Below are 25,042 nucleotides of genomic sequence, written 5' to 3'. Positions count from 1 at the left end.
GGTCACCTTATCTCAAGAAAGATACAGCGGAACTAGAAAAAGTTCAAAGAAGAGCAACCAAGATGATAAAGGGGACGGAACTCCTCTCATGTGAGGAAAGACTAACGAGGTTAGGACTCTTCAGCTTGGAAAAGAGACGGCTGAAGGGAGATAGGATTGAAGTCTACAAAATCCTGGATGGATCAATTTTTTAGTCTATCAAAAATTATAGACTAGGGGACACACAATGAAGTTACAGGGAAATACTTTAAAACCAATAGGAAGAACTATGTTTTCACTCAGACAATACTTAAGCTCTGGAACATGTTGCTAGATGTTGTGGTAAGAGCAGGTAGTGTAGCTGGTTTTAAGATAGTTTTGGACAATTTCTTGGAGGAAAAGTCCATAAGGAGCAGCATCTTTCTGCTATTGAGACAAACATGGGGGAGCCACTGCTTGCCCTGGATCGATAGCATGGAATGTTGCTACTCTTTGGGTTTTTGCCAGGTACTAGTGACCTGGATTGGTCACCGTGAAGACAGGCTATTGGGCTAGATGGACCATTGGTCTGACCCAGTAAGGCTGCTATTATGTTCTTATGTTGAGTATTGATGGGAATTTCCTAGGTGACATCATCAGCATCACGGAAACATGGTGGAATGAGGAAAACATTTGGGACACTGTGCTACCGGGATACAAGCTATATCGCAGAGACAGAGTAGGTCAAAAAGGTGGGGGTAATGCCCTATATGTCAAAGAGGGAATTGAGTCTACCGGAGAGAACACGATGGAAATGAAAAATAAGGTAGAGTCTCTATGGGTCAAAATTCTGGGAATAAATGAAACGGAAACGAAGATCGGCATCTACTACCGACCCCCAGGGCGGACTGGAGAAATTGATGGAGAAATGAAGGACATGATTAAACGCAACTGCAAGGGAGGCAATGCAGTTATCATGGGTGACTTCAATTATCCGGGATTAAACTGGAACCTAGACACCTCCGGCTGCAGTAGGGAGACCAAGTTCCTGGATGCTGTAGGCGATTGCTTCCTGGAACAACTTGTCAAGGAAAATACGAAAGGAAATGCAATTCTGGACTTAATTCTAAATGGACTACGAGGACCCGTGCAAGGTGTAGAAGTAGAAGGGACGCTGGGAAGCAGCGATCTCAATATGATCCGCTTCAACCTGGACACAGGGGCAAAACATCGATCCAAAACGAGGGCCACGGCACTGAACTTCCGAAAAAGGGAATTACAAAGGGATGAGACTCATGGTAGGGAAGAAGATTAAGAAGAGGATAAGCATTGTGTCCTTTTTAAGGACACAGTCACCGAGGCGCAAAATCTATATATACCGTGTATCAACAAGGGGATCCAAGTAGCGGTAAAGGAAGTGATCAGAGACAAGAAAACTTCATTTAAGGAATGGAAAAGGTCAAAAACAGACAAAAACTGGAAAAAGCACAAACAACATCAAAGCAGGTGCCATAAGGCGGTAAGAGGGGCTACAAGAGACTATGAGGAAAAATTAGCCAAGGAGGAAAAAATCCTCAAGCCGTTCTTTTAATATATTAAGGGGAAATGACCCGCGAAGGAAGCAGTGGGGCCATTGGAAGATCATGGAATAAAGCGAGTGCTAAAGGAGGACAAAGCCATTGGCGACAAACTGAACACAGTTTTTACTGTGTTTAGATATTTACCGAAGAGGATATACACAACATACCGGAAGCCAACAGGCTATAAGCAGGAAACGAAGATGGGAAACTGACAGTATTGACGGTCAATCTAGAAGAGGTATGCAGACAGATTGATAGGCTTAAAAATGATAAATCCCCGGGACCGGATGGCATCCATCAGAAGGTAATCAAGGAACTGAAAGGGGCTATAGCTGAACTGCTTCAACTAATAGCCAATCTGTCGATCAAATCAGGAAGGATTCCAGAAGACTGAAAAGTGACGAATGTTATGCCGATCTTCAAGAAAGGTTCGAGGGGAGTTCCAGGAAACTACAGACTGGTGAGTCTGACCTCGGTTCCAGGAAAGATGGTAGAGGCGCTGATAATGGACCGCATCATTGATCACCTTGACGGACACAATATGATGAGGACCAGCCAGCATGGCTTCAGCAAAGGAACATCTTGCTTGACGAACTTGCTGCACTTCTTCAAGGGAGTAAACAGGCAGACAGACAAGGGTGACCCGGTCTACATTGTATATCTGGAATTTTAGAAGGCATTCGACAATGTTCCGCATGAACGACTACTTTGAAAAATTGCGATCCATGGAATCGAGGGTGAAATACTCGCGTGGATTAAAAATTGGCTGGCGGACAGGAAACAGAGAGTGGGGGTAAATGGACAATACTCGGACTGGAAAAGCGTCACAAGTGGAGTGCCACAGGGTTCGGTGCATGGACCCGTGCTCTTCAACATATTTATAAATGACCTGGAAATTGGTATGACGAGTGAGGTGATTACGTTTGCAGATGATACAAAGTTATTCAGAGTAGTGAAGACGTAGGAGGAATGCGAAGACCTGCGACATGGCAAATGAGGTTTAACATGGATAAGTGTAAGGTGATGCATGTCGGTAACAAAAATCGTATACACGAATACATGATGTCCAGTGCAGTACTTGGAGAGACCCCCCTAGGAAAGAGACTTGGGAGTACTGGTCGACAGGTCAATGAAGCCATCCTCGCAATGTGTGGCGGTGGCAAAAAGGGCGAACAAAATGCTAGGAATGATTAAGAAGGGGATCACGAACAGATCGGAGAAGGTTATCATGCTGCTGTACTGGGCCATGGTATGCCCTCACCTGGAATACTGCGTCCAGCACTGGTCGCCGTACATGAAGAAGGACATAGTACTACTCGAAAGGGTCCAGAGAACATAAGAACATAAGAAATGCCTGCACCGGATCAGACCTGGGGTCCATCCAGTCCTGTGATCCGCACACACGGAGGCTCAGCCAGGCGTACCCTGGTGCATACATTAGTCACTCGTATCCCTCAATGTGTCCTGCAAGAAGATGTGCGTCCAATTTTCTCTTAAATCCTAGAATGGTAGTTTCCTCCACCATCTCTTTCGGGAGAGAGTTCCAGGTGTTCACCACTCGCTGTGTGAAGCAGAACTTTCTGACATTTGTCCTGGCCGTGTCCCCTCTCAGCTTCAGGCCATGACCTCTGGTTCGAGTGGGTCACATTCGCCAATGTGAATAAAGCTATTTCTTGCTCTCCATCCTTTCCCCCTGCTGGTGAGTGAGCTTGCTCCATTTTGTCAATTCCTTTTAGCAATTTAAAAGTCTCTATCAGATCTCCTCTCAGTCTTCTCTTCTCAAGGATGAATAATCCCAGTTTTCTGAGGCGATCCTTGTAGCTCAAGTTCTCCAAACCTTCTACTAGCTTCGTCGCTCGCCTCTGCACCTTCTCCAGCAGTGTTATATCCTTCTTCAGGTATGGAGACCAGTGTTGGACACAGTATTCCAAGTGTGGTCTGACCATTGCTCTATAAAGTGGCATTATGACCTCCCTTGATCTACTCGTGATTCCCTTCTTTATCATGCCTAACATCCTGTTAGCTTTCTTTGCCGCCGTTGCGCATTGAGCGACTAAAATGGTTAAGAGGCTGGAGGAGTTGCCGTACAGTGAGAGATTAGAAAAACTGGGCCTCTTCTTCCTTGAAAAGAGAAGACTGAGAGGGGACATGATTGAAACATTCAAGATACTGAAGGGAATTGACTTAGTAGATAAAGTCAGGTTGTTCACCCTCTCCAAGGTAGAGAAAACGAGAGGGCACTTTCTAAAGTTAAAAGGGGATAGAGTCTGTACAAATGTATGGAAATTCTTCTTCACCCAGAGAGTGGTAGAAAACTGGAACGCTCTTCCGGAGTCTGTCATAGGGGAAAACACCCTCCAGGGATTCAAGACAAAGTTAGACAAGTTCCTGTTGAACCAGAACGTATGCAGGTAAGGCTAGTCTCAGTTAGGGTACTGGTCTTTGACCTAAGGGTCATCGCGGGAGCTGACTGCTGGGCATGATGGACCACTGGTCTGACCCAGCAGCGGCAATTCTTATGTTCTTATTATTCCATAAATAGTGGTTCTTCAACCTGTCCTGCGGGACCCCAGTCAGTTGGGGTTTCAAGATATCCCTAATGAATATGCATAACCTAAAGCCTAAGCTTGAGGGTTTTTTTCCAGTTAGTTAAATAGCTGCCTATTGGATAAATCAAATTCTAAAAATCAGCTGTTAAATATTTAATATAAACAAGTATTATCTGAATCAATTCAATTTTATTCTTATCTCATACAGTTCATTTCATTATAGTGCAACTTTCCAATACTTAATTTATTAATAAATATCAGAATAATTTAGTCAGTGAACCTAATCCCCATCACTCACACTCACACTCACTTCTCAGCTTTCACACACATAGTACAGTCATTGTCATTACTTTTATCCAAAACTGGATCTTGGTTAGTTCATGAGTTCATTAGTCCATGATCATCTAGTCAGAGAGGCTTCGAACTGAGAGTTGCACGACAGTCTAGCACATGAAAATCACAATTTCTTAAACACAATTGGCAGGCCTCTCTGTCTTCATGATGGTCCTGTTCTTCAATTCATAAAGCATTCAGCTCAACGCAAGACTGTATTTCGCCACCTGGTGTCTTCAGGAGCTGTGTTTGCAAGGCTCACCAACATCAAACTGCCAGTTTGATTTCCTGGTAGACTGTGTGTTTCCTGCTTGTCAGCTGATCCCGGCTTGTGCTGAACCCTGGGTCCCTGTTCAAGTCATGCTTAGTTTACTGGTGAAGTTATGATGTTGGTGAGCCTTGTAAACACAACCCCTGAAGACGCCAGGTGGCGAAATACAGTCTTGCGTTGAGCTGAATGATGTCACACGCATCCGCGTATGTTGTGAGGCCCTCCAGACTGGTAGAGAAATAACAGATTGAGGCTGTCTGGGGGGTGGGGCTGGGGAGAACAGGGCGGGGTTAGAGGCAGAACGGGGCAGGGTTGTAGGCGAAAGGGGGTGGGGCCATGCATCCGGGATTTTACAACTGAAAAAAGCTAAAAAAAATCTAAATTCCCTTCACCCCAGCTTGGAGCAGTGGTAACTATCTTAGTCAGAAAAGAACTTAGTACAGATAAAAAGGACAGATTGAATGACATGAATGGAACATGCGTGGGTGGCTCCTCCCTCATATTCTGCAAAATCTTCATTCCAATCACAGTGAATATGCTATTGTGTGCATGAGTGTGAGAGATAAATATCTGGTGAACAGTTCCACTTCTGAATTATTTTGTAAAATTCAAAAGCTTAAAGGCGGTATCCCTTGAGATCTCAGAAACATTTCATATCATCTATTGGGATGCTCCACTTTCTACAGTTTAGATATTTAGGTATCTATATATATAAAATCGGAGGTATGTATGTGTGTATGTGTGTGTGTATGTGTCGCGATCACGCAAAAACGGCTTGACCGATTTGAACGAAACTTGGTATGCAGATCCCTCACTACCTGGGGTGATATGTTCTGGGGGTCTCGCGGCCCACCTGCACACGTGGGCGGAGCTACAAACATAAAATCATATTTCACCCATTCATGTCAATGGAAAAAATGTAAAAAGCTGTGGGATCTCCAGTTAGCAACCTTGACCCACCAAAACTTTGCAATGGCACAAGGCTTTGTGTAAAGAGGTTACTGTCCAATGTAATTGAAGCGACTATCTTAACCGGAAAGGGACAAGGTGAAACCGTATTTATCCCGCGGATTCCACTTATTCCAACAGATCTTCCTTTTCAGTTTAAGAGCTTGCAAATTCCAGTGAGACTTGCATTCTCTATCACAATCAACAAATCACAAGGACAGACTATTACATACTGTGGAGTGGATTTAAGATCCCCCTGTTTTTCCCATGGACAACTCTATTTTGCTTGCTCAAGGGTGGGTTCACCCAAGAATGTATATGTTCTTGCTCCTGGAGGTGAAACTAAAAATGTTGTTTATAATCAAGTTTTGTGTTAGTTGTATTGTATTCATTTTGTCAAATATTTCACATTATAATTTGATTATTGTACTTTTTATAAAGCTGTAAAAAAATAATTTCATTCACCACTATAAAGTATCTTTATTTGAATCCATTTACAGTGTTATTGCTATAATTAAATACCCGTGCAACGCCGGGGCATCAGCTAGTAAATAATATAAGTGGAGTCCTTTAGCTGTGTATTAGTAGTCCCCCTTCACTGCACCGGAGGAGCATCGTGATCGGCGGTTTGCCCTACCCCCAGCAGCTGTTTCGGCACCTGGCCTGCCTCCAGCCCTCTTAAGGGCTCAGCAGACCAGGCCTTTTCCTGCCCCAGCACATTGAAGGGGAAGGGAGATCGAGTCGGCCCCCTTCACTGCACCGGAGAAGCATCGTGATCGGCGGTTTGCCCTACCCCCAGCAGCTGTTTCGGCACCTGGCCTGCCTCCAGCCCTCTTAAGGGCTCAGCAGACCAGGCCTTTTCCTGCCCCAGCACAGTGAAGGGGAAGGGAGATCGAGTCGGCCCCCTTCACTGCACCGGAGGAGCATCGTGATCGGCGGTTTTCCCTGCCCCCAGCAGCCGTTTTGGCACCTGGCCTGCCTCCAGCCCTCTTAAGGGCTCAGCAGACCGGGCCTTTTCCTGCCCCAGCACAATGAAGGGGAAGGGAGATCGAGTCGGCCCCCTTCACTGCTCAAGACTTACACCTCATATAACAAAGACCTTTATTCCGACTTATAGATCTGTTCTTAGTCTCTCTAATATACCTGCACATTGTCTCACTTAGTACAGATCCGCTCATAGTCCTTTTCATCTTACTTGCTACTAATCTCATCTTGAACATAGGTTCATAGACCTATTTTCAGATCCTTTCCTCTCATCTGCCCTTGAGTCTTTCGTATTTGCCCATCTCCTCTTAATTGACTATCTTAATTGACTATCGCCTCTCCAGCCTACCCCCCCTCCCCCAGCCCAGCCTCCCTCTTTCACCACCCTAACTGCCACTCCAACATGTCTATCCCCACTCACAAGCTCATTGTCCTCCTCCTCCTCTACTTGCTTAGCACAAGAGGCTGGATTACAAAAGCTTTAGCCTTCGAACCTATACCAACCTACATTGCATGGACTAGATTCCCAGGACCTGATAAATTCCTCCGCCCCCACCGGCTCATTCATGATGTCACAGAAACAGGTCCTTTCCCCATCTCTGTGATCAACACTACCCGCCACCCACCAAGACCAGCACACAAAAGTAAACGATCCCTAAAAAATTTACAACGTACGGAACCTTCGCCCCTCCCAGAACAATCCACTCTTCCCTGCGCCTACCTGATCATTCGCTCAGTTAGAAATAAGGCCCAACTCTTCAAAGATTGGCTGGAAGAAACCCATCTAGAAATTGTACATCTAACCGAAACATGACTCATTTCTGACCAGGATGTAATCATAGCGGATATTCTCCCACCACATTACAAAATCATCCCCCTCTCAAGAAACTCTAAAAGGGGAGGTGGTCTGGCCATCATTCTCCGTGACCAGTTTCACTTCCAAATCCTAGATTCCAAATCAACTAATAACCTGGAAATCCTCACCTGCAAAATCTCCAAAACTGACTACATTGATAACCTTATCATCACACTATTCTACATACCCCCTAATGGAATCTAGCAAAAGAAGACTACTACGAATTCCTTCTACGAACTCGGCAGCCGGCACCCACAACCTCTTATCAGGAGACATCAATCTACAACTTGAGCAAGAAGAGAACCCCAATGTTGCAGACCTATTCTCCTTCCTCACATCGCTAGGCTTCACCAAGCCCCCCCAAACCACAACACACATTAAAGGTCACCAACTTGACCTGATCACTTTCCTTTCCAACATCCCCACTACTCCTAACATAAGTCTCACTGAACAAAATTGGTCTAACATCCCTTGGTCTGACCACCTCCTGTGTCAGTTCGAACTAGCCTGGCTCAAAAAACAACCAGACAGGAAACCCACGCCCAAACATACAAAGATAATGATCTAGACAAGAGAAAATATTAATCCAGAAGATTTCTGGTCACATTACACCCTCATTTCTAACTCCGACCCTGACCCCAACTTCTACCTAGACTGGAAAAACTTCAGCGACCAAGTCCTAAACACCATCGCATCTCTAAGACTTCGCAAGAAAATCCCTCGGCCCTCAAACAGCTGGTTTGACGCGAATCTCCTAGTCATAAAACGCGAAGTACAGAAACTTGAAAGACAAATGGCGTAAATCAGGGATTGACAACGATAGACTCAACTGGCGACTGAAAGTCAACGAATACAAAAGATAGATCAACGATAAACGCAGTAAACATTACTCCCAACTAATCAATTCCCCTTCTCTAAATAGTAAAGCACTCTTTAGAATAGTCAACTCCCTCCTAGACACAGATTCACACAAACGCTCCAGCTCCGACCTCCCGCCCCCCCGCTACAATCCTAGCAGACCATTTTGCCAACAAAATTCACACCTTAAAATCATCTCTTATAGCTCCCAGCCCTGAGCCAATATTCAACCTTCCTGCAGCAGACACAATAGGTTCAATTACAGACATGACCTGGAGCTCCTTCGAAAGCCCAGACTGGAACCTCTTTCTCAATCTCTACTCAAAATACGCTAACTCCAACTGCCTATTATACAATTGCCCACCCACCATCATGAAATCCGCTCCCCCCTCATTCAAAGCCGACCTCTTCAATTGGGTTTCACTATGCCTGTCCACAGGTCACTTCCCGACTGAACTTGGCCACATTCTTGTATCCCCCCGCCTTAAAAACAACAAGGAACCTATCTCCTCCACCGCCAACTACAGACCCATCGCCAACATCCCAATCTTCCAAAAACTCATGGAAGGCCTTATTAACCACGACCTCATGAACTACCTAGAAAAGTTCCACATCCTTCACGACTCCCAATCCGGCTTCCGCACAAACCACAGCACAGAAACTGTCTTAGCTGCTCTGACCTCCTCCACTTGTTCTCACTGGGCAAAAGCGCCCTAGTACTCCAATTCGACCTAAGCAGCGCCTTCAATCTGGTCGACCACAATATCCTGCTCAACTGCCTTGACTCCATCGGCATTACCGGCCAAGTACTAAACTGGTTCTCAAGCTTCCTAACTAACCGTACTTACCAGGTCCACAGCAACGGAACCTTCTCCCATCACTGGCGCAACCCCTGCGGAGTCCCACAAGGCTCCCCTGTATCCCCCTCCCTTTTCAACATTTACTTGGCCCCCCTGGCACGGACACTTGCTGACTTAAACCTAAAATCATTCATATACGCAGATGACATTACCATTATCATTCCCCTAACTTCACTCACACAACAGACGGAACAACTCATCTCCTCCATCCTCACCAAGTTAGAACTATGGACCTCACAATTCAAATTAAAATTGAACATCGAAAACCAAAATTTTCATGGCAAGTCCTAACCATAAACTTACAAACACTTCCCTGAAATTGAACGGCCTAGACTATCCTATCAACCCCACCATAAAAATCCTTGGAGTCCTCCTAGACAGATGCTTGACCTTCGAAGATCATACCAATGCCCAGGTCAAAAAATGTTTCTGCTCCCTCTGGAAACTTTGTACCATTAAACGCCTCTTCGACCACCTCTCTTTCCGTCTTCTGGTCCAATCACTAATCTTAAGTATACTGGACTATTGTAACATCATATACCTGGGATCCTATAAAAACACCATCAAACGTTTAAGAATAGTTCAAAATGCTGCCGTCCGCCTCATCTTCGGCCTCAAAAAATATGACCACGTTAGCCCCTATTACACTAAACTCCACTGGCTGCCGGTGGAGGCAAGGATCATCTTCAAATTCGCTTGCCTCTGCTTCAAAACCCTAGCAGGCTCTTCTCCAATCTACCTATCTGAGCACCTTGAAATTGCAGGCCCCTCTCGTACACGAAACACCTACCTGTTTTCCTTACCTTACCTGAAAGGCTGCCTCTACAAGAAATTCCTCGACAGATCCCTAGCATTCCAAGCGGGCACTCATCTCCAATTCCCCCCCTACCAAATGTTCAGGAAGTCAATCAAAACCTACCTTTTTGATAAATTCCTCTAACTTCTCCCCCCCTCTTCCTTGGACCTTGACTTACCTCAGACTCTCGACTCCTCCAAGCTTGTCAGCCACCAAATGGTTAAACAAAATGGATCACACTATCCAACTAATCACCACAGTATGTATCACCGCCATATGTAACACTACTGTATGAACTCCGCTATATATATGTAACTTGCAGCAAATGTAACTTCTCTGCAATTTGTAACCTAGCTGAGAAATAACTTCACCGTAAATGTAGCGTTGCTGAAAATGTAAATGTTGCTATGCCAAAAAAAAATAAAAAATAAAAAAAGTAACTTCACTGTAAATGTACAGTCTCTTCATCTGTTAACCGCATAGAACTTCCATGGTAATGCGGTATACAAAAATAAAGTTATTATTATTATTATATGGTACAGATATGGCAGAGGGTTGGGACAGGCCTGTGGGGTTGTGCGATCCTTACTTTGGCTGCTGTTCCCAGCGAGGACATGAATTGCAGGAATTCGCCTTGGGACCTCTTGATCAATTAGTTTACTGGAATCAAAGAGAGAGAGAATGAAATGAGTGAGATGACACAAGAGGTTTTAGTGCGGCAGCCCTCCGGGATCTCCACAGATAAAACAGTTACCTATCCTCTACATTTATTTATTTATTAAGATTTATTAACCACCTTTATGAAGAGATTCTCCCAAGGTGATGAGCAGATAAACCCAAGGGCTGCACTGATGTGATCTAAAATCCTGCTCTGGAAAACAAAACCAACTTAGCATATAACTATGAAATTATTATTATTTTTTAATGTGATGTTTAGATGTGCTCAGAACTGTTTTAGAGACCACTTCAGGGATGTTTGCTCTCTTGACTTGTCTCTACTTTTTATCATCGCACCAAATGTAATTGCTCAAATATGTAACTTACCTTACCTTTTTGAATTTTGTTTACAATTGTGTTAAATAATACACTTAATTTAGGGCCTCTTCTATCAAACTGAGCTAGCAGTTTTTAGTGCAGAGAGCTGCGCTGAATGGCCTGCACTGCTCCCGAAGCTCATAGGAATTCTATGAGCATTGGGAGCAGCGCGGCTCACCGCATTACAAACTGCTAGCGCAGTTTGATCGAAGAGGCCCTTAATCTCTGGGTTGATAGAAAAGGCCCTTAATCTCTGGGCCCTGATGCGTTTCGCCAAAGTTTCTTCATAAGACCCGTACGGCCAAAATCTTCAGCGTAATAATCCACACATTGCACAGCAAGAGTGTACAGTCAAACCTCGGTTTGCGAGTAACACGGTTCGAGAGTGTTTTGCAAGACGAGCAAAAACACTCTTGCAAATCGTGCCTCGCAAACTGAGCATTGACTCGATTTGTGAGCCCCCACCCCCGAGAACCGGCATCATCCACCCGCCCAAACCCAAACCCTTACTGCAATCTGGCACCGGCACGCAGCACCAACCCACAGGACGTGCCGGTGCCGGAAGAACCTGCCGCTTGCCGCTGATCTCTGCTGGGCTGGACCTTGAGCACTGGCGCATGCTCAAGGCCTTCTGTCTCCCACTCTCTCCGAGAATCTTATTAGAATCTCAGAGAGAGCAAGAGCCAGGCCTTGATATACGAGCACTTTGGTTTACGAGCATGCTTCTAGAACGAATTATGCTCGCAAACCAAGGTTCCACTTTACATAGGAAAAGGCAGCATCTTACATACTGCAGTGAGCAGTACACCCATTGTAAAACTAAACAAGTTCTGATTGACAAGTCAATGAAGCCATCTGCACAATGTGCGGCGGCGGCAAAAAGGGTGAACAGAATGCTAGGAATGATTAAGAAGGGGATCACGAACAGATCTGCTGTTAGAGTATCCTGTCCTGACCTGAGGAAGGGAGATTTAGTCCCTAAATTAGTCATAAATGTATTAAAATTAGTCCAATAAGGGTGAGGAAGTGACATCACCGTCCTAGATAGTCGGCTGAACGCGGAGCTCCACATGCTCGGGCCTTAATTTAGCTCCTTCACTGTCCAAAACGCATATAATTTGCACAAAAAAAGTGCATGGATGTATGGTACCTTTGTGGATCACATTTGTAAAGTTTGGTTGTCCTCAACCATCCATAAAGCTCTGAAAGATTTTGCTTTTGTGCCTAGCAGCGCGGAAGCCTCCAACATGGCAGCACAAGGTGGACAGCGGGCGCCCTCCCCAGCTTTGGCCCCGGAGGTAGAGATGTCTACACTAGCCCAGCCGGAGCCGATAGCAGAAGTGAAAGATCTCCTGCATGAAATCAGAGGGCCGAGCTCTCCAGGATACCTGCTGATCTCCGGGTGAGATTGCGGAACTTGGTCACCACATCAGGGAGACAGAACACCAGGACCATCTTCAAGAATTTGATATGTGTACAAAATTAGTCCAATAAAAAGATCACCTTATTTCCATTTTCTATTTATTAACGTTTATCAATACAGCTACAATACTTTATCCTAAAGCAAAAATAAATAAATAAATATAAATTTTTTCTACTTTTGTCATCTCTGGTTTCTGCTATCCTCATCTTCTCCTCACTCTCTTCCTGCTCTCTCTCTGCCCCTTCCATATGGCATCCTCTCTCTTTCTATGTCCTTTTCATCTCTCCCTCCACCTCCATTGGTCTGGCATCCAGCTTCTTCCCTTCCCTCCTCTCCCCCAATGATTTGACATCTCTTGCCTCTCCTTTCCTTCCTTCTCCCCCCCACCCCCCATGGTCTGGCATTTCACTATCTCCTCTCTCTTCCCTTTCCTTTTCTTCCCTCTCAATTTATTTTCTGCATCTGTCTAGATTGAGTACTGAATAGGAAGAAAGAATTGAATTTCCCTCTTTTCACTGAATCTACCTACAGCTTACCACCTCTTTCTCTCACCCTTCTAATATATCCTCTTCCCCCATTCAGCATGTGCCCTTTTTTATTTATCCCATCCACTTCCATCATGTGCTTTCTTTCTCTACCCCTTCCTTTCAGTATCCTCTCCCATCCAGCATCTGCTCCCATCTTTCTCTCCTCCCCACTTCCATCCAGCATCTGCTCCCCTCTCTCTCCCATCCCTTCTTTCCAGCATCTGCTCCCCTTCCCACTAACATCCAATGTCTGCCCCCTCTCTTGCCCTTTACCCCATTTTCATAAGCATCAGTCCCTATCTCTCCCTCCAATCCAATTCCATCCAGTATCCTTCCCCCTTCTGTCTCTCTCTGTACCCCAATTCCATCAGCATTTGCCTCCCCTCCCTCCATCTACTCCACCTCCCTCTCCATCCACCACCCTTCTATACCAGTATCCTGCTCCCTTCTCTCTCCCTCCACCCCAATGCCATCCAGTATCCTGCCCCCTCATCTCCCCACCACTGCTATATGCTTCTCAAACCAGCAGCAGTGGCTGTAAACTTAAATGTATGCATCATGGGACCTTTCTGCACCTCTCCATGGCTGCTGGCTTTTCTCTGGAACAAGGAAGTGATGCTGGAGGGGATGGACCAGTAGCCATGGGGAGGTGCAGGAAGGTCCCGCGATGGCTGAATCTAAAGTTTACTGCCACTGCTGCTGGTTCGGGAAAGCAGCAGTGGTAGAGTAGGGCAGGAGGTCCCGGGCCCAATGTGTCAAATGTGCACCCCCTTAGAGCATGCACCTGGAGTGGACCGCCCTGCCCCTACCTTGGCACATCACTGCCGGTGCGGCAGATGTGATGAAGCCCATAGAAACTGAATGGGCATCATTGCATTTGTTGTGTGGGAATCACTACTGCGGCTTTGTAAAAGGGGCCCTAATTTTGCAGATGACGCAAAACTATTCAAAGTTGTTAAAATACCTTCAGACTGTGAAAAATTGCAGGAAGACCTTAGAAAATTGGAAGACTGGCCATTCAAATGGCAGATATAATTTATTTATTTCTGTATCTCCAAGGGGATCCTAAGTGATTTACATTGAGCAGTCAGGTACTCTTAAATGCTTTCCTTATCTGTCCTGGCAGGCCCACAATCTAACTATGGTACCTGGGGTTAAATGACTTGCTCAGGGTCACAGGGAGTTGGGGGGAAGGGTGAACTGAACCCAGTTTTCCAGGATCATAGTCTGTTGCACCAACTGTTAGGCTACAACTCCACTCCTTGCAGCTCTGTGGCAAGTTTCTATTCATATTCTCTTTCAGCATTCTACTGCTTCTTATTTTCTTAATTTGGATCTTTCTTTGAAGGATGCTCTTTTGACTTTAATAGCCCATTTCACGTCACATTGTAACGATGCTGGCTGACGTTTGCTTTTTTTTCCACCCGTGGAATACATATGGTCTGGGCTTCCAATATGGTATTTTTAAACAACATTTATATCTGATGTTTGTGCTGCAGTGAACCCAGCTGCCATGGAACTGGCTTGGTTCACATCTTACTTTACTGACCGCACGTCTACAGTCATTTTTAATAATTCAATATCCCTCTCATCTCAAATTTCACATGGGGTACCACAAGGATCTATTCTTTCACCTTTGCTTTTCAATATTTTTCTGGCACCTTTGTTGACTTTATGCCAATCCATAGGATTTCATGTTTTTGCCTATGCCGATGATATCCAATTATTGCACCCATTAAATAATAATAATCAAAGTGAAATTTTGGTCATTAATGAAAAACTAGATCAAGTACATCATTGGCTAGATAAAAACAGATTGGCACTCAATATCAATAAAACCAATGTTATGCTATTTCCGTGGAAAGAGAGTTTTCCTCTTGTTGCTCCTATTTCTATTCTTAATGTACCCCTACAGTTAGTAAAAAATACAAAAATTTTGGGAGTAATTTTTGACACTAAACTTTCTTACCATGACCACATTAGTAACATTGTAAAAATCACCTTTTATAGGTTACGCAAAATTCGGTCCATTTCAAAATTTCTTTGTCCTAAATCAATTACAATACTTATTCACTCCTTGGTGATGTCTAAAATTGATTATTGCAATTCCTTATTTAAAGGAATTGCACTATATGAAATTAAAAGATTACAAATCATACAAAATACAGCCATAAAATTAATAACCAATGCAAAAAAATATGATCATGTAACACCACTCCTCAAAGAGGCTCATTGGCTCCCTGTCAATTACAGAATTACTTATAAATTATGTTTAATAATCTTTAAGACTCTGAACAACAAAACCCCAGCATTTTTATATCGATTTCTTGTTCCTTATTCTACAAAAAGAATATTACGTTCTAGTGAACAAAATCTGCTATCTGTCCCTTCGTTAAAAATTATCAATACAAGGAGACAATTTATTTTTTCTTGTACTGCACCACAGACATGGAACGCTCTTCCTATTTTCTTATGAGAGGAAAAAGAACTTGGAAAATTTAAAACTGAACTTAAAACCTTCCTTTTTAAAGATGCTTTTACATTATAATTTTAGTTTTAGTATTATGTTTTCTATATGAAACCTGTGTTAATTATTTCCTTTTGTGTTTCCCATCAATGTTTCTTCTTTACTTTATGAATTGTAGTTCTTCCCTTCTTTCCCGTTTATCAATGTTAATAATCATGAGTTCTTACCCATTATTTAATAATTGTATGTACTGTATTGTTTTTTTTTTTTTATATTTACTAATTGTTTAAATTTAAAGTGTACATCGCTTAGAATATTTGATTAAGCAATTTATCAAATCATCTAATAAACTTGAAACTTGAAACTATAGGAAAATGCTACAAGCCTTATTTCAGTCTGAAAACAAGCAGGTAAGCATGAAATCAGGAATGGGGGTAGGAAAGAATAGGGTTACCAGCAAGGCTGGATTAAATGGTAGGCCCAGTAGGCATGTGCCTCAGGCCCGAAAACATCAGGGGGGCCCACTAGTGTTGTGTTAGAGGAGGGCAAACAAGGCAGCTGTCTTGGGCGCCATAGTTCCAGGGGGCCTTGCAGTCTGGGCATTTCTTCCCCTTGTTGGCCGATCTCCCTCCCTTCCTCTCATCTTTGCAGTCACCTTTCAGTTTCAAAATGGACATTTTCTTTTTCAGATGTGCCCTGGCGCAGCAGCAGTTCTCTTAAATTGCAAGCGGTTGCTCAGCCCAAAGCTTCCTCTCTGATGCAGCTTCCTGTTTCTGCCTGGGCAGCTCACAACAAGGGGAAACTTTGAGCTGAGCAGCTGTTTGAGCAGCTAGGGCCTGCCTGAAAAACCCCTCTTCATTTTGAAACTGAAAGGCAATCGCAAAGATGAGGGGAAGGGAGGGTGATGGGCCAACAAGGGGAATAGGTTAAGTGGTGCTTGAGGTTTATCCTGTGCCATCAGGACCATGTGGGAAAGCAGCAGCAGCAGCAATGGTGGGGAGGTGAAGGGGCAGGATAAATTGATGAAATTGAGGCGGAGGGAGAGAGAGAGAGAGAGAGAAGGGGGCTGGATACTCTATGGAGGGGGAGAGAAAGAAGGGGGCTTGGTACTTGATGGAATTGGTGTGGAGGGAGAGAGAGAGAGAAGAGGGCAGATATTGGATGTCAGTTGGGAGGGGAGAGTTGGGGGAGTAGATGCTGAATGGAAGTGGAGAAAGAGAGCATATACTGGATGGAAGGAGTGTTAAAAAAGGGCATATGTTGGATGAGAAGAGGACAGAGGTAGTGAGATATTGGAGGGGGGGGGGGGTGAAAGAAAGTGGTGGCAAGCTGTGGGTAGACATAGTGAAAAGAGGGAAACTGAGGACTGGATAGTAAGAAATAATTTTATTTAGATGGAGGCAGAAAATAGAGAAGGAAGAGACCAGGGAAGAAAAGAAAAGGAGAGAGAGAGATGCCAGAGCATGAGGGTTAGGGGGCAAGAGACATAGATACCAGATCTGAGTGGAGAAAATGAGAAGAATGCTAAAAATCACAGGGGGAGGGAAGGAGAGAGATGCCAGACTATGGGGGGAACAGAGGAAAGAAGATGGATGACAGACCTATTTGGGGGGGAGAGATGGAAGGGGTGGCAGACAGTTTCTGAAAGTGGGCATAGAAAGAGAGTCAATGCTATATGAAAGAGGCAGACAGAGGGCAAACAGTGGATGGATGGAAGGAAGAGAATGACATGTGTCAGCCCTAGCATTGCTAGCAATCAGCAATTTTGGTTGCCCTAACCAATGTCAGCAAAGGCCTATGGGACATTATATCAATCTGACTCTGGAATGTTGATGCAGAATTCTGGGCTCCTGCACAGAATTCACATACATTAATCATCCAGCCAGACTGGATTGTTTATCAAGAAGATAGGCTGCTTGAATGGGACAAAGAAGCCAGAGACTAATCCCATCTACCATGCCTGCAAGTATCACACCCTCATTATCAATTAAACTAACCATTGTTTCAAACAGTTTACAAATTCTAAACAGAAAGATACTGGGAAATTCAATAGTTTCTATATTCAGAATAAGATTCCAAGCTATAAAAGCCTCCTCTCTGCAACACACATGGATCTATCTCTTTCTCTATCTATCTCTCTATCCCTTCTCTCTATCTCAGGAACCCGAAGCTTATATCATTACCCCATCCCCCTTTTTTCTCTCTCTCTGCCTCTCCCTGGAACTTCACACTTCTTTCTGGACTCTGTAAGGCAGGGAAACTGCTTTGCTCTCTCATTAATTGTAATGCTTAATTGTAATGCTTATGAATATTGCTTTTCTGTAAGCCTATTTCTATAATATATTCTTTATCCAATCACCTCTGGCTGTTTCTTATTTGATTCTACTCCTGGTGAATCTTCTGTGAAGGTATTGAACTCAGGACCTGGCGTTTGGTAAGGGCGCCTAACATAACCCCTACATTAATCCTTACATTTTGGGGGCTCGTATCAGTCCTTCCTGATGATTTCATCTGGGTAAGTAGAATACCATTTTTTTTTTCTTTTTTGTATGGAATAGGCAGGATAGAATTATTGGCTGCATAAGACAAGGTGGGAGATGGTATTTTCCACTCAAAAGGCCTTGTGCAGTATAGACAGAGTGAGATAGAAATCAAAAGACCTCGGGAAACCCTTAGATTGTACTTTAGACTGGATGACACACTGGTGAAAAGTTTCAGTAATATTTTGGGTTTTATATTTGGTGAGATTTTACTATCAAAAGGCTTTGTAGTGTTACCTGTGCCAGTTTGCATTTTATGCTTTGCTAGAGTGTGTTGCATGTAAGAATATTTGAGCTGCTCTGAAGAAAAGCAGAGTCCAAAGTGAAAACAGTCACTCAATTAAGACACGCCACATCTGTACTAATAACTTTTACTTTTTTAACTTGTGCTTTTAATTCTATTTCTTGTCAGTCTCTGCCCTGGTGAAAGGCCCAGTGCACACTGGACTGGAACCTTCAGCTGACACCTCTGCTCTTCTAACAGACCAGTGGCGTACCTAGGGTATGTGGCACCCGGGGCCCATCATTTTTTGACACCCCCCCCCTATGTAAAAAAATATTTTTTGTAATGACCATGAAACAGAATAAATGGTCAGAATAGAAACAGGCAGTGAAAATTTTCTTATATTCCAAACATAACATAACATAAATTATGTCTGAATTGTCATGACATCAGAAGTTGCAGGTGATGCTTGGGACAGTTCTGATTGTGTTAGTTCGGTTTTATGTGTTTTTTGAATACAAGGGTTTTTATTTCTTTTTGAAGGTTTTACAGTCTGTGGTCGATGTCAATTGGTTGTAGAGTTGGGGGTCGAGTGTTGCAGCTCGAATGGCTAGGAGGTTGTCGAACAGTTTTTTTCTTTTGACGTTTTTGGTTGGAGGGTGTGTGAATGGTGCGTGAGTTCTCCTATGTCTGTTTGAAGTGGATTGAATTATTTAGCTGAAGAAATTAGTTACCCCCTCATCCCACACACATTAATTCTCTTCCATTTTTGTTCTCATTATAAAAAACACTGATAAGTTCCCAGAAAAAAAATACATTAAAATAAGAAGTGAAAACAAAGGCCCCTACAGATGAGAACATAACATAAGAATAGCCTAACTGGGTCAGACCAATGGTCCATCATGCCCAGTAGCCCATTCTCATGGTAGCCAATCCAGGACACTAATACCTGGTCAAAACCCAAAGAGTAGCAACATTCCATGCTACCGATCCAGGGCAAGCAGACACTTCCCCCATGTCTTAATAACAGATTATGGACTTTTCCTCCAGGAATTTGTCCAAATCTTTCTTAAAACCAGCTACACTATCTGCTTTTACCATAACTTCTGGCCACTTCATTTTTAAGTTTAGATCTTTCCTTTCAAACAGAGACCTTGCTAGATGTCAAATACAGCACAAGGTAACTTCACATGGACTTAGCTGTGCAGGAAATGTGAATCTCCTCATACACCCACCATATAGTGCAAAAATGTGGAAAGGTCTGTTTTTTTCTTTCGATCACTACATAGCCTAATGCCACACAAGCAGCGCTGTTACAAACATATTCTGTAGGTCAATGCTAAGGATAACAAAGTTTCCTTCCTTGGACCAGAAGGAGATAAACCACTGGAAGAGATCCCAAAACAATACCCAAAGACCCACTCAGTGTGTGAACCAGTTGAGTGGAGTGGACTAACTGGGGGATGGAAATGGGCCCGGAGTTTGCTCAGCAGAATTTCCCAGACCACCTCTTCCTCTCAACACATTGACACGCTGCCACCATCACCACTAGGAACACCTCACTGGGTAGGCCAGCTATGCTATAAACTTTATAAAACACATTATTATATTTTCTTATAAAGCACATATTTTAACTGAACTCTCTGACATCCTCAGCCTTTCCATTCACAAAAATAGAAGGAAGAAAAGTTCCCATTTCCTGCTGTCTCATGTCCCCGGCCTATACAATATTTTTTTTCTGCAGACCCTTCAAAAGTCTGACCAAATCCTCGTTTCACTTGCATTATAAAGTACTGAGGATGCCTTCTCTCCCCAATCCCAGGTCCTAAAGTCTAAGACAGTAGCGCAAACTAATGCTGCCAGATACAGGAAAAAAAATTTTGATTCGATTCAGCTCTATTGAATTGGTTTTTCAATTCGATTTTCCTGCCCAGTTGGGTGATTTTTTTCAAAACTCCTGGTGGGTTTTCTAGCTTTTTCACCCCCTTTGGCTTCTCCTAACCACACTGGCGCTGTGGTGTAAATAAAATAAAGAAACAAAAAGGACTTTTCCTCTCTCTGTTAAATCCTAGCTCACGTTTGCAGTCCAACACCAGCTCTGGCAGGATACACATTTCAAATCTGACATATTATAATCACAAAACAGAAAATAAAATTAATTTTTCTACCTTTTGTTGTCTGGTTATATTTCAAATCTTGTTGGTCCAAGGTTCTGGTTTTCTTCTGATAACTTGCTTGCCAGAGTCTCCTTCTTTCTGCATGCTAACCATCCATCTGCCAACTCTGTCCTCCCTTTCCATTTCCCTTCCCTTCCCAGGAAGTCTGGTATCTTTCCTTTTTTTTCATCTCCCTCCACAGATCCACCTTTTCTTAAATACCCTTTCATCCGGCATCTCTCTCTCCTTCCCCACCACCCCAGAGTCCACCATCTCTCCCTTTCTTTTCCTAATTACCCTCCTATCCAGTATCTCTATCCCTCCTCCACACCATCCCTTGTGTCCAATTTCTCTCCCTTTCTGTTCCTTCCCTCCCTAAATCCCATGGTCCATCATCTCTCTCCCTCTCCTCTATTTTCAGACCCATTATTTCCCCCCCCCCAAAGTTTGGCATATGCACGTCTCTTTGAACACCCCCTTCCCTCCGTGTACTTCTAAATCATGGTCCCCCCAAAGGCCTGTCCCCCCTTAAAGGTCTGCCTGTCCCCCCTTGAAGGCCTGCACCCCCCTTGAAGGCCTGTCCCATCCCCTTGTAGGCCTGTCTCCCCCTTGAAGGCCTGCCTGCCTGTCCCCCCCTTGAAGATCTGCACCCCCCGAAGGCCTGCACCCCCCCGAAGGCCTGTCCCCCACTTGAAGGCCTGTCCCACCCCCTTGTAGCTTCTCCCCCCCCTTGTAGGCCTGTCCCCCCTTGAAGGCCTGCCTGCCTGCCTGCACCCCCCCTTGAAGGCCTGCACCCCCCCTTGAAGGCCTGCACTCCCTTGAAGGTCTGCACCCCCCCCAAAGGCCTTTCCCCCCCTTGAAGGCCTGTCCCACCCCCTTGTAGGCCTGTCCCCCCCTTGTAGGCCTGTCCTCCCCTTGAAGGCCTGCCTGCCTTTCCCCCCTTGAAGGCCTGTCCCCCCCCCTTGAAGGCCTGCACCCCCCCTTGAAGGCCTGCACCCCCCCAAAGGCCTACACCCCCCCCGAAGGCCTGCACCCCCCCTGAAGGCCTGCCTGCCCCCCCTTGAAGGCCTGCACCCCTTGAAGGTCTGCACCCCCCCGAAGGCCTGTCCCCCCTTGAAGGCCTGCCTGCCTGCCTGTCACCCCCTCCCCCTTGAAAGCCTGCCTGCCTGCCCGCCCACCCCACCCTGAAGGCCTGATGCCCCGACCCACCCCGAAGGACCGCTCGCCCCTCTGGCCTCCCCGCACCACCTATGAAGCAGCCGCAGCAGGATCGCGAAGTCAGCGTCAGCGATCCCTGCGCTGCTTCCTGCGCCACGGTCCCGCCCCTCCTCTGACGTCAGAGGAGGGGCGGGATCGCGGCACAGGAAGCAGCGCCTAAGCAGCGCAGGGATCGCTGACGCTGACTTCGCGATCCTGCTGCGGGCTGCTTCACAGGTGGTGCAGGAAGGTCAGTGGGGCGAGCGGTCCTTTGGGGGATGGAGGGGACTGAACGGCAAGGCCGGGAGCACCCCCTTAGGGCTGGCACCCGGGGCGCACCGCCCCCCCGCCCCCCCCTTGGTACGCCACTGTAACAGACTTCTTATATTTTTTCCTACTAAACTTCTGCCTGTAAATTTCAGGTAGTAACCAGTGTGGGCAAGTGTGGGCATAAGTGTATTCTTTATGCCAATGACTCTTGCCTAACACGCTTTACCTCATTTTTCTACCTTTTAACTAAAATCTCCCTCCTTCATCAGTGGGAATATTTCAGTCTCAAAGGCTACACACAGACAGGGTCATTTAGAAGACCCACATACCAAGGCAGACTGCAGCCTCAAACATGAACCCTTTTGATTTTCAAGAACTCAGATATTGTACAGAAATATTTTGACAAGAAGGGAGGTCCTTATGAGGGTAATTTTCCAGAACACACATGGCACGATATTCAGAAACAAATGGTTAATCATTCTCAGGAGTTTAGAAAGAAAACAAATAAACGAAAGGGTCTATTCATTCAAGGCCTATGTAGAGGAATTATTAGTATCAGACAAGAAAATACTGACTTGAAAACTCAGTGCCATCAGCTGTCCAAAGACTTAGATGAGGCACAAATTAATATATCCATGCTAAGAAACCAAATTGTTCAAGCTACAAATTCCTTTTTAGCTGTAAATGAACAATTAGAAGAGGCCAAGGCAGAATTAAAGTATTTAAAGTCAAAATGTGTCTCACAGGGACAGGTTAATGCTGTGTCCTCACAGATTCTGCTATCTGCACTAGTGCAACCTTCACCCTATAATCCTTGTAGTCACTTTATAGAGAAACAGAACACAGTTTTTGTAGCAGGCCAGCGAAAAGGTAAACCAGCTACAGATGTAGAGCAGTAGGAAGAAAAGACAAACGAAGGTGAGGAAAATTCATTACCATGCCAGAGCAATACCAATAGTGCCCCTATAAGTGACACAGTACCAGTAACAGTAGTACTGCAGGGACATATGAAAGATAGTGACATTGAAAGAATAGTGGAGAAAGTGGGCCCTAAGCTTTTTAACATAAATGAATGGTGCAAATGGGCTACTGACAAACTGATTCACTGGGGTCTAGGGAAATACAAAAGGAACAATGCAGATTTTGATAAGCTTATGCACCTAGCCCTGAGTCCACATTATTATAAATTTGGATCTCTTGTTCATCCATACCAATTTGTAAAGATGGGCATCGAACAACTATTTTGCTGCACCTCCTTACAAGTACTTAGAACTCTTTCACCCCTGCCAAGTGATACACTAGAGCAGTTTGCATATAGGGTGTGGGTAATCAAGGCGGTACTTAACGAACATGAACACTGGCCTACTTCGGCTGATTATGGTCAGAGAGAACATAAAGAATTTCTATTAGAATTATTATCCCCAAGATTACTAAACACCTTCTGTTGTTTTCGGAGGATCCTAAAGCTACCCCTTTTGACACTTTACTGTTCAGGATTGGGTCTGTGTGGAAGACCCAGCCAACTCAAATTATTTCAGTATCAGAAGCTAGGACGTGGCATGCAGAAGAAGCACCCCAATGCAATAAAACACCACACACAGGAAATAGAGGGCATGGCAGAGGTAGTTACAGAAATTCCTCCACTTACATTCCTTACCATGAGCTCAGAGCACAGACAGAAGCATTAGAAAAAAAGAAAATTAAATGGGAACAGGATAGACATACAATACAGATAGAATTGGACAGAGTAAAAAGTGATTTAACAGCCAGGAAAACCAGTGTTAGTGCATAGTAACATAGTAACATAGTAGATGACGGCAGATAAAGACCCGAATGGTCCATCCAGTCTGCCCAACCTGATTCAATTTAAATTTTTTTTTTTTTTCTTCTTAGCTATTTCTGGGCGAGAATCCAAAGCTTTACCCGGTACTGTGCTTGAGTTCCAACTGCCAAAATCTCTGTTAAGACTTACTCCAGCCCATCCTCCTCCAAAGGGCCATGCACAGACACAGACCGTACAAGTCTGCCCAGTAACTGGCCTAGTTCAATCTTTAATATTATTTTCTGATTCTAAATCTTCTGTGTTCATCCCACGCTTCTTTGAACTCAGTCACAGTTTTACTCTCCACCACCTCTCTCGGGAGCGCATTCCAGGCATCCACCACCCTCTCCGTAAAGTAGAATTTCCTAACATTGCCCCTGAATCTACCACCCCTCAACCTCAAATTATGTCCTCTGGTTTTACCATTTTCCTTTCTCTGGAAAAGATTTTGTTCTACGTTAATACCCTTTAAGTATTTGAACGTCTGAATCATATCTCCCCTGTCTCTCCTTTCCTCTAGGGTATACATATTCAGGGCTTCCAGTCTCTCCTCATACGTCTTCTGGCGCAAGCCTCCTATCATTTTCGTCGCCCTCCTCTGGACCGCCTCAAGTCTTCTTACGTCTTTCGCCAGATACGGTCTCCAAAACTGAACACAATACTCCAAGTGGGGCCTCACCAATGACCTGTACAGGGGCATCAACACCTTCTTCCTTCTACTGACTACGCCTCTCTTTATACAGCCCAGAATCCTTCTGGCAGCAGCCACTGCCTTGTCACTACTGTTTTTTTCGCCTTTAGATCTTCGGACACTATCACCCCAAGGTCCCTCTCCCTGTCCGTGCATATCAGCTTCTCTCCTCCCAGCATATACGGTTCCTTCCTATTATTAATCCCCAAATGCATTACTCTGCATTTCTTTGCATTGAATTTTAGTTGCCAGGCATTAGACCATTCCTCTAACTTTTGCAGATCCTTTTTCATATTTTCCACTCCCTCTTCGGTGTCTACTCTGTTACAAATCTTGGTATCATCTGCAAAAAGGCACACTTTTCCTTCTAACCCTTCAGCAATGTCACTTACATACATATTGAACAGGATTGGCCCCAGCACCGAACCCTGAGGGACTCCACTAGTCACCTTTCCTTCCTTCGAGCGACTTCCATTAACCACCACCCTCTGGCGTCTGTCCGACAGCCAGTTTCTGACCCAGTTCACCACTTTGGGTCCTAACTTCAGCCCTTCAAGTTTGTTCAACAGCCTCCTATGAGGAACTGTATCAAAGGCTTTGCTGAAATCCAAGTAAATTACATCTAGCATATGTCCTTGATCCAGCTCTCTGGTCACCCAATCAAAAAATTCAATCAGGTTCGTTTGGCACGATTTACC

At 44.6% G+C, this 25,042-nt stretch overlaps 1 protein-coding gene across 1 annotated transcript in view; it reads right to left on the bottom strand.

Moving 5' to 3' along the window:
• Positions 1-25,042, bottom strand: part of LOC117349910 (NXPE family member 3-like) — a 58,495-nt gene that overhangs the window by 23,823 nt on the left and 9,630 nt on the right. Inside the window, exon 3 of the mRNA XM_033923626.1 lies at positions 10,583-10,653. Within this exon, the coding sequence (XP_033779517.1) occupies positions 10,583-10,653 (71 nt within the window). The remainder of the gene's footprint in view (positions 1-10,582; positions 10,654-25,042) is intronic.

Source organism: Geotrypetes seraphini, chromosome 16 (genome assembly GCF_902459505.1).
Source record: "Geotrypetes seraphini chromosome 16, aGeoSer1.1, whole genome shotgun sequence".
Lineage (NCBI taxonomy): Eukaryota > Metazoa > Chordata > Amphibia > Gymnophiona > Dermophiidae > Geotrypetes > Geotrypetes seraphini.
This window is presented reverse-complemented; position numbering and strand designations above follow the sequence as displayed.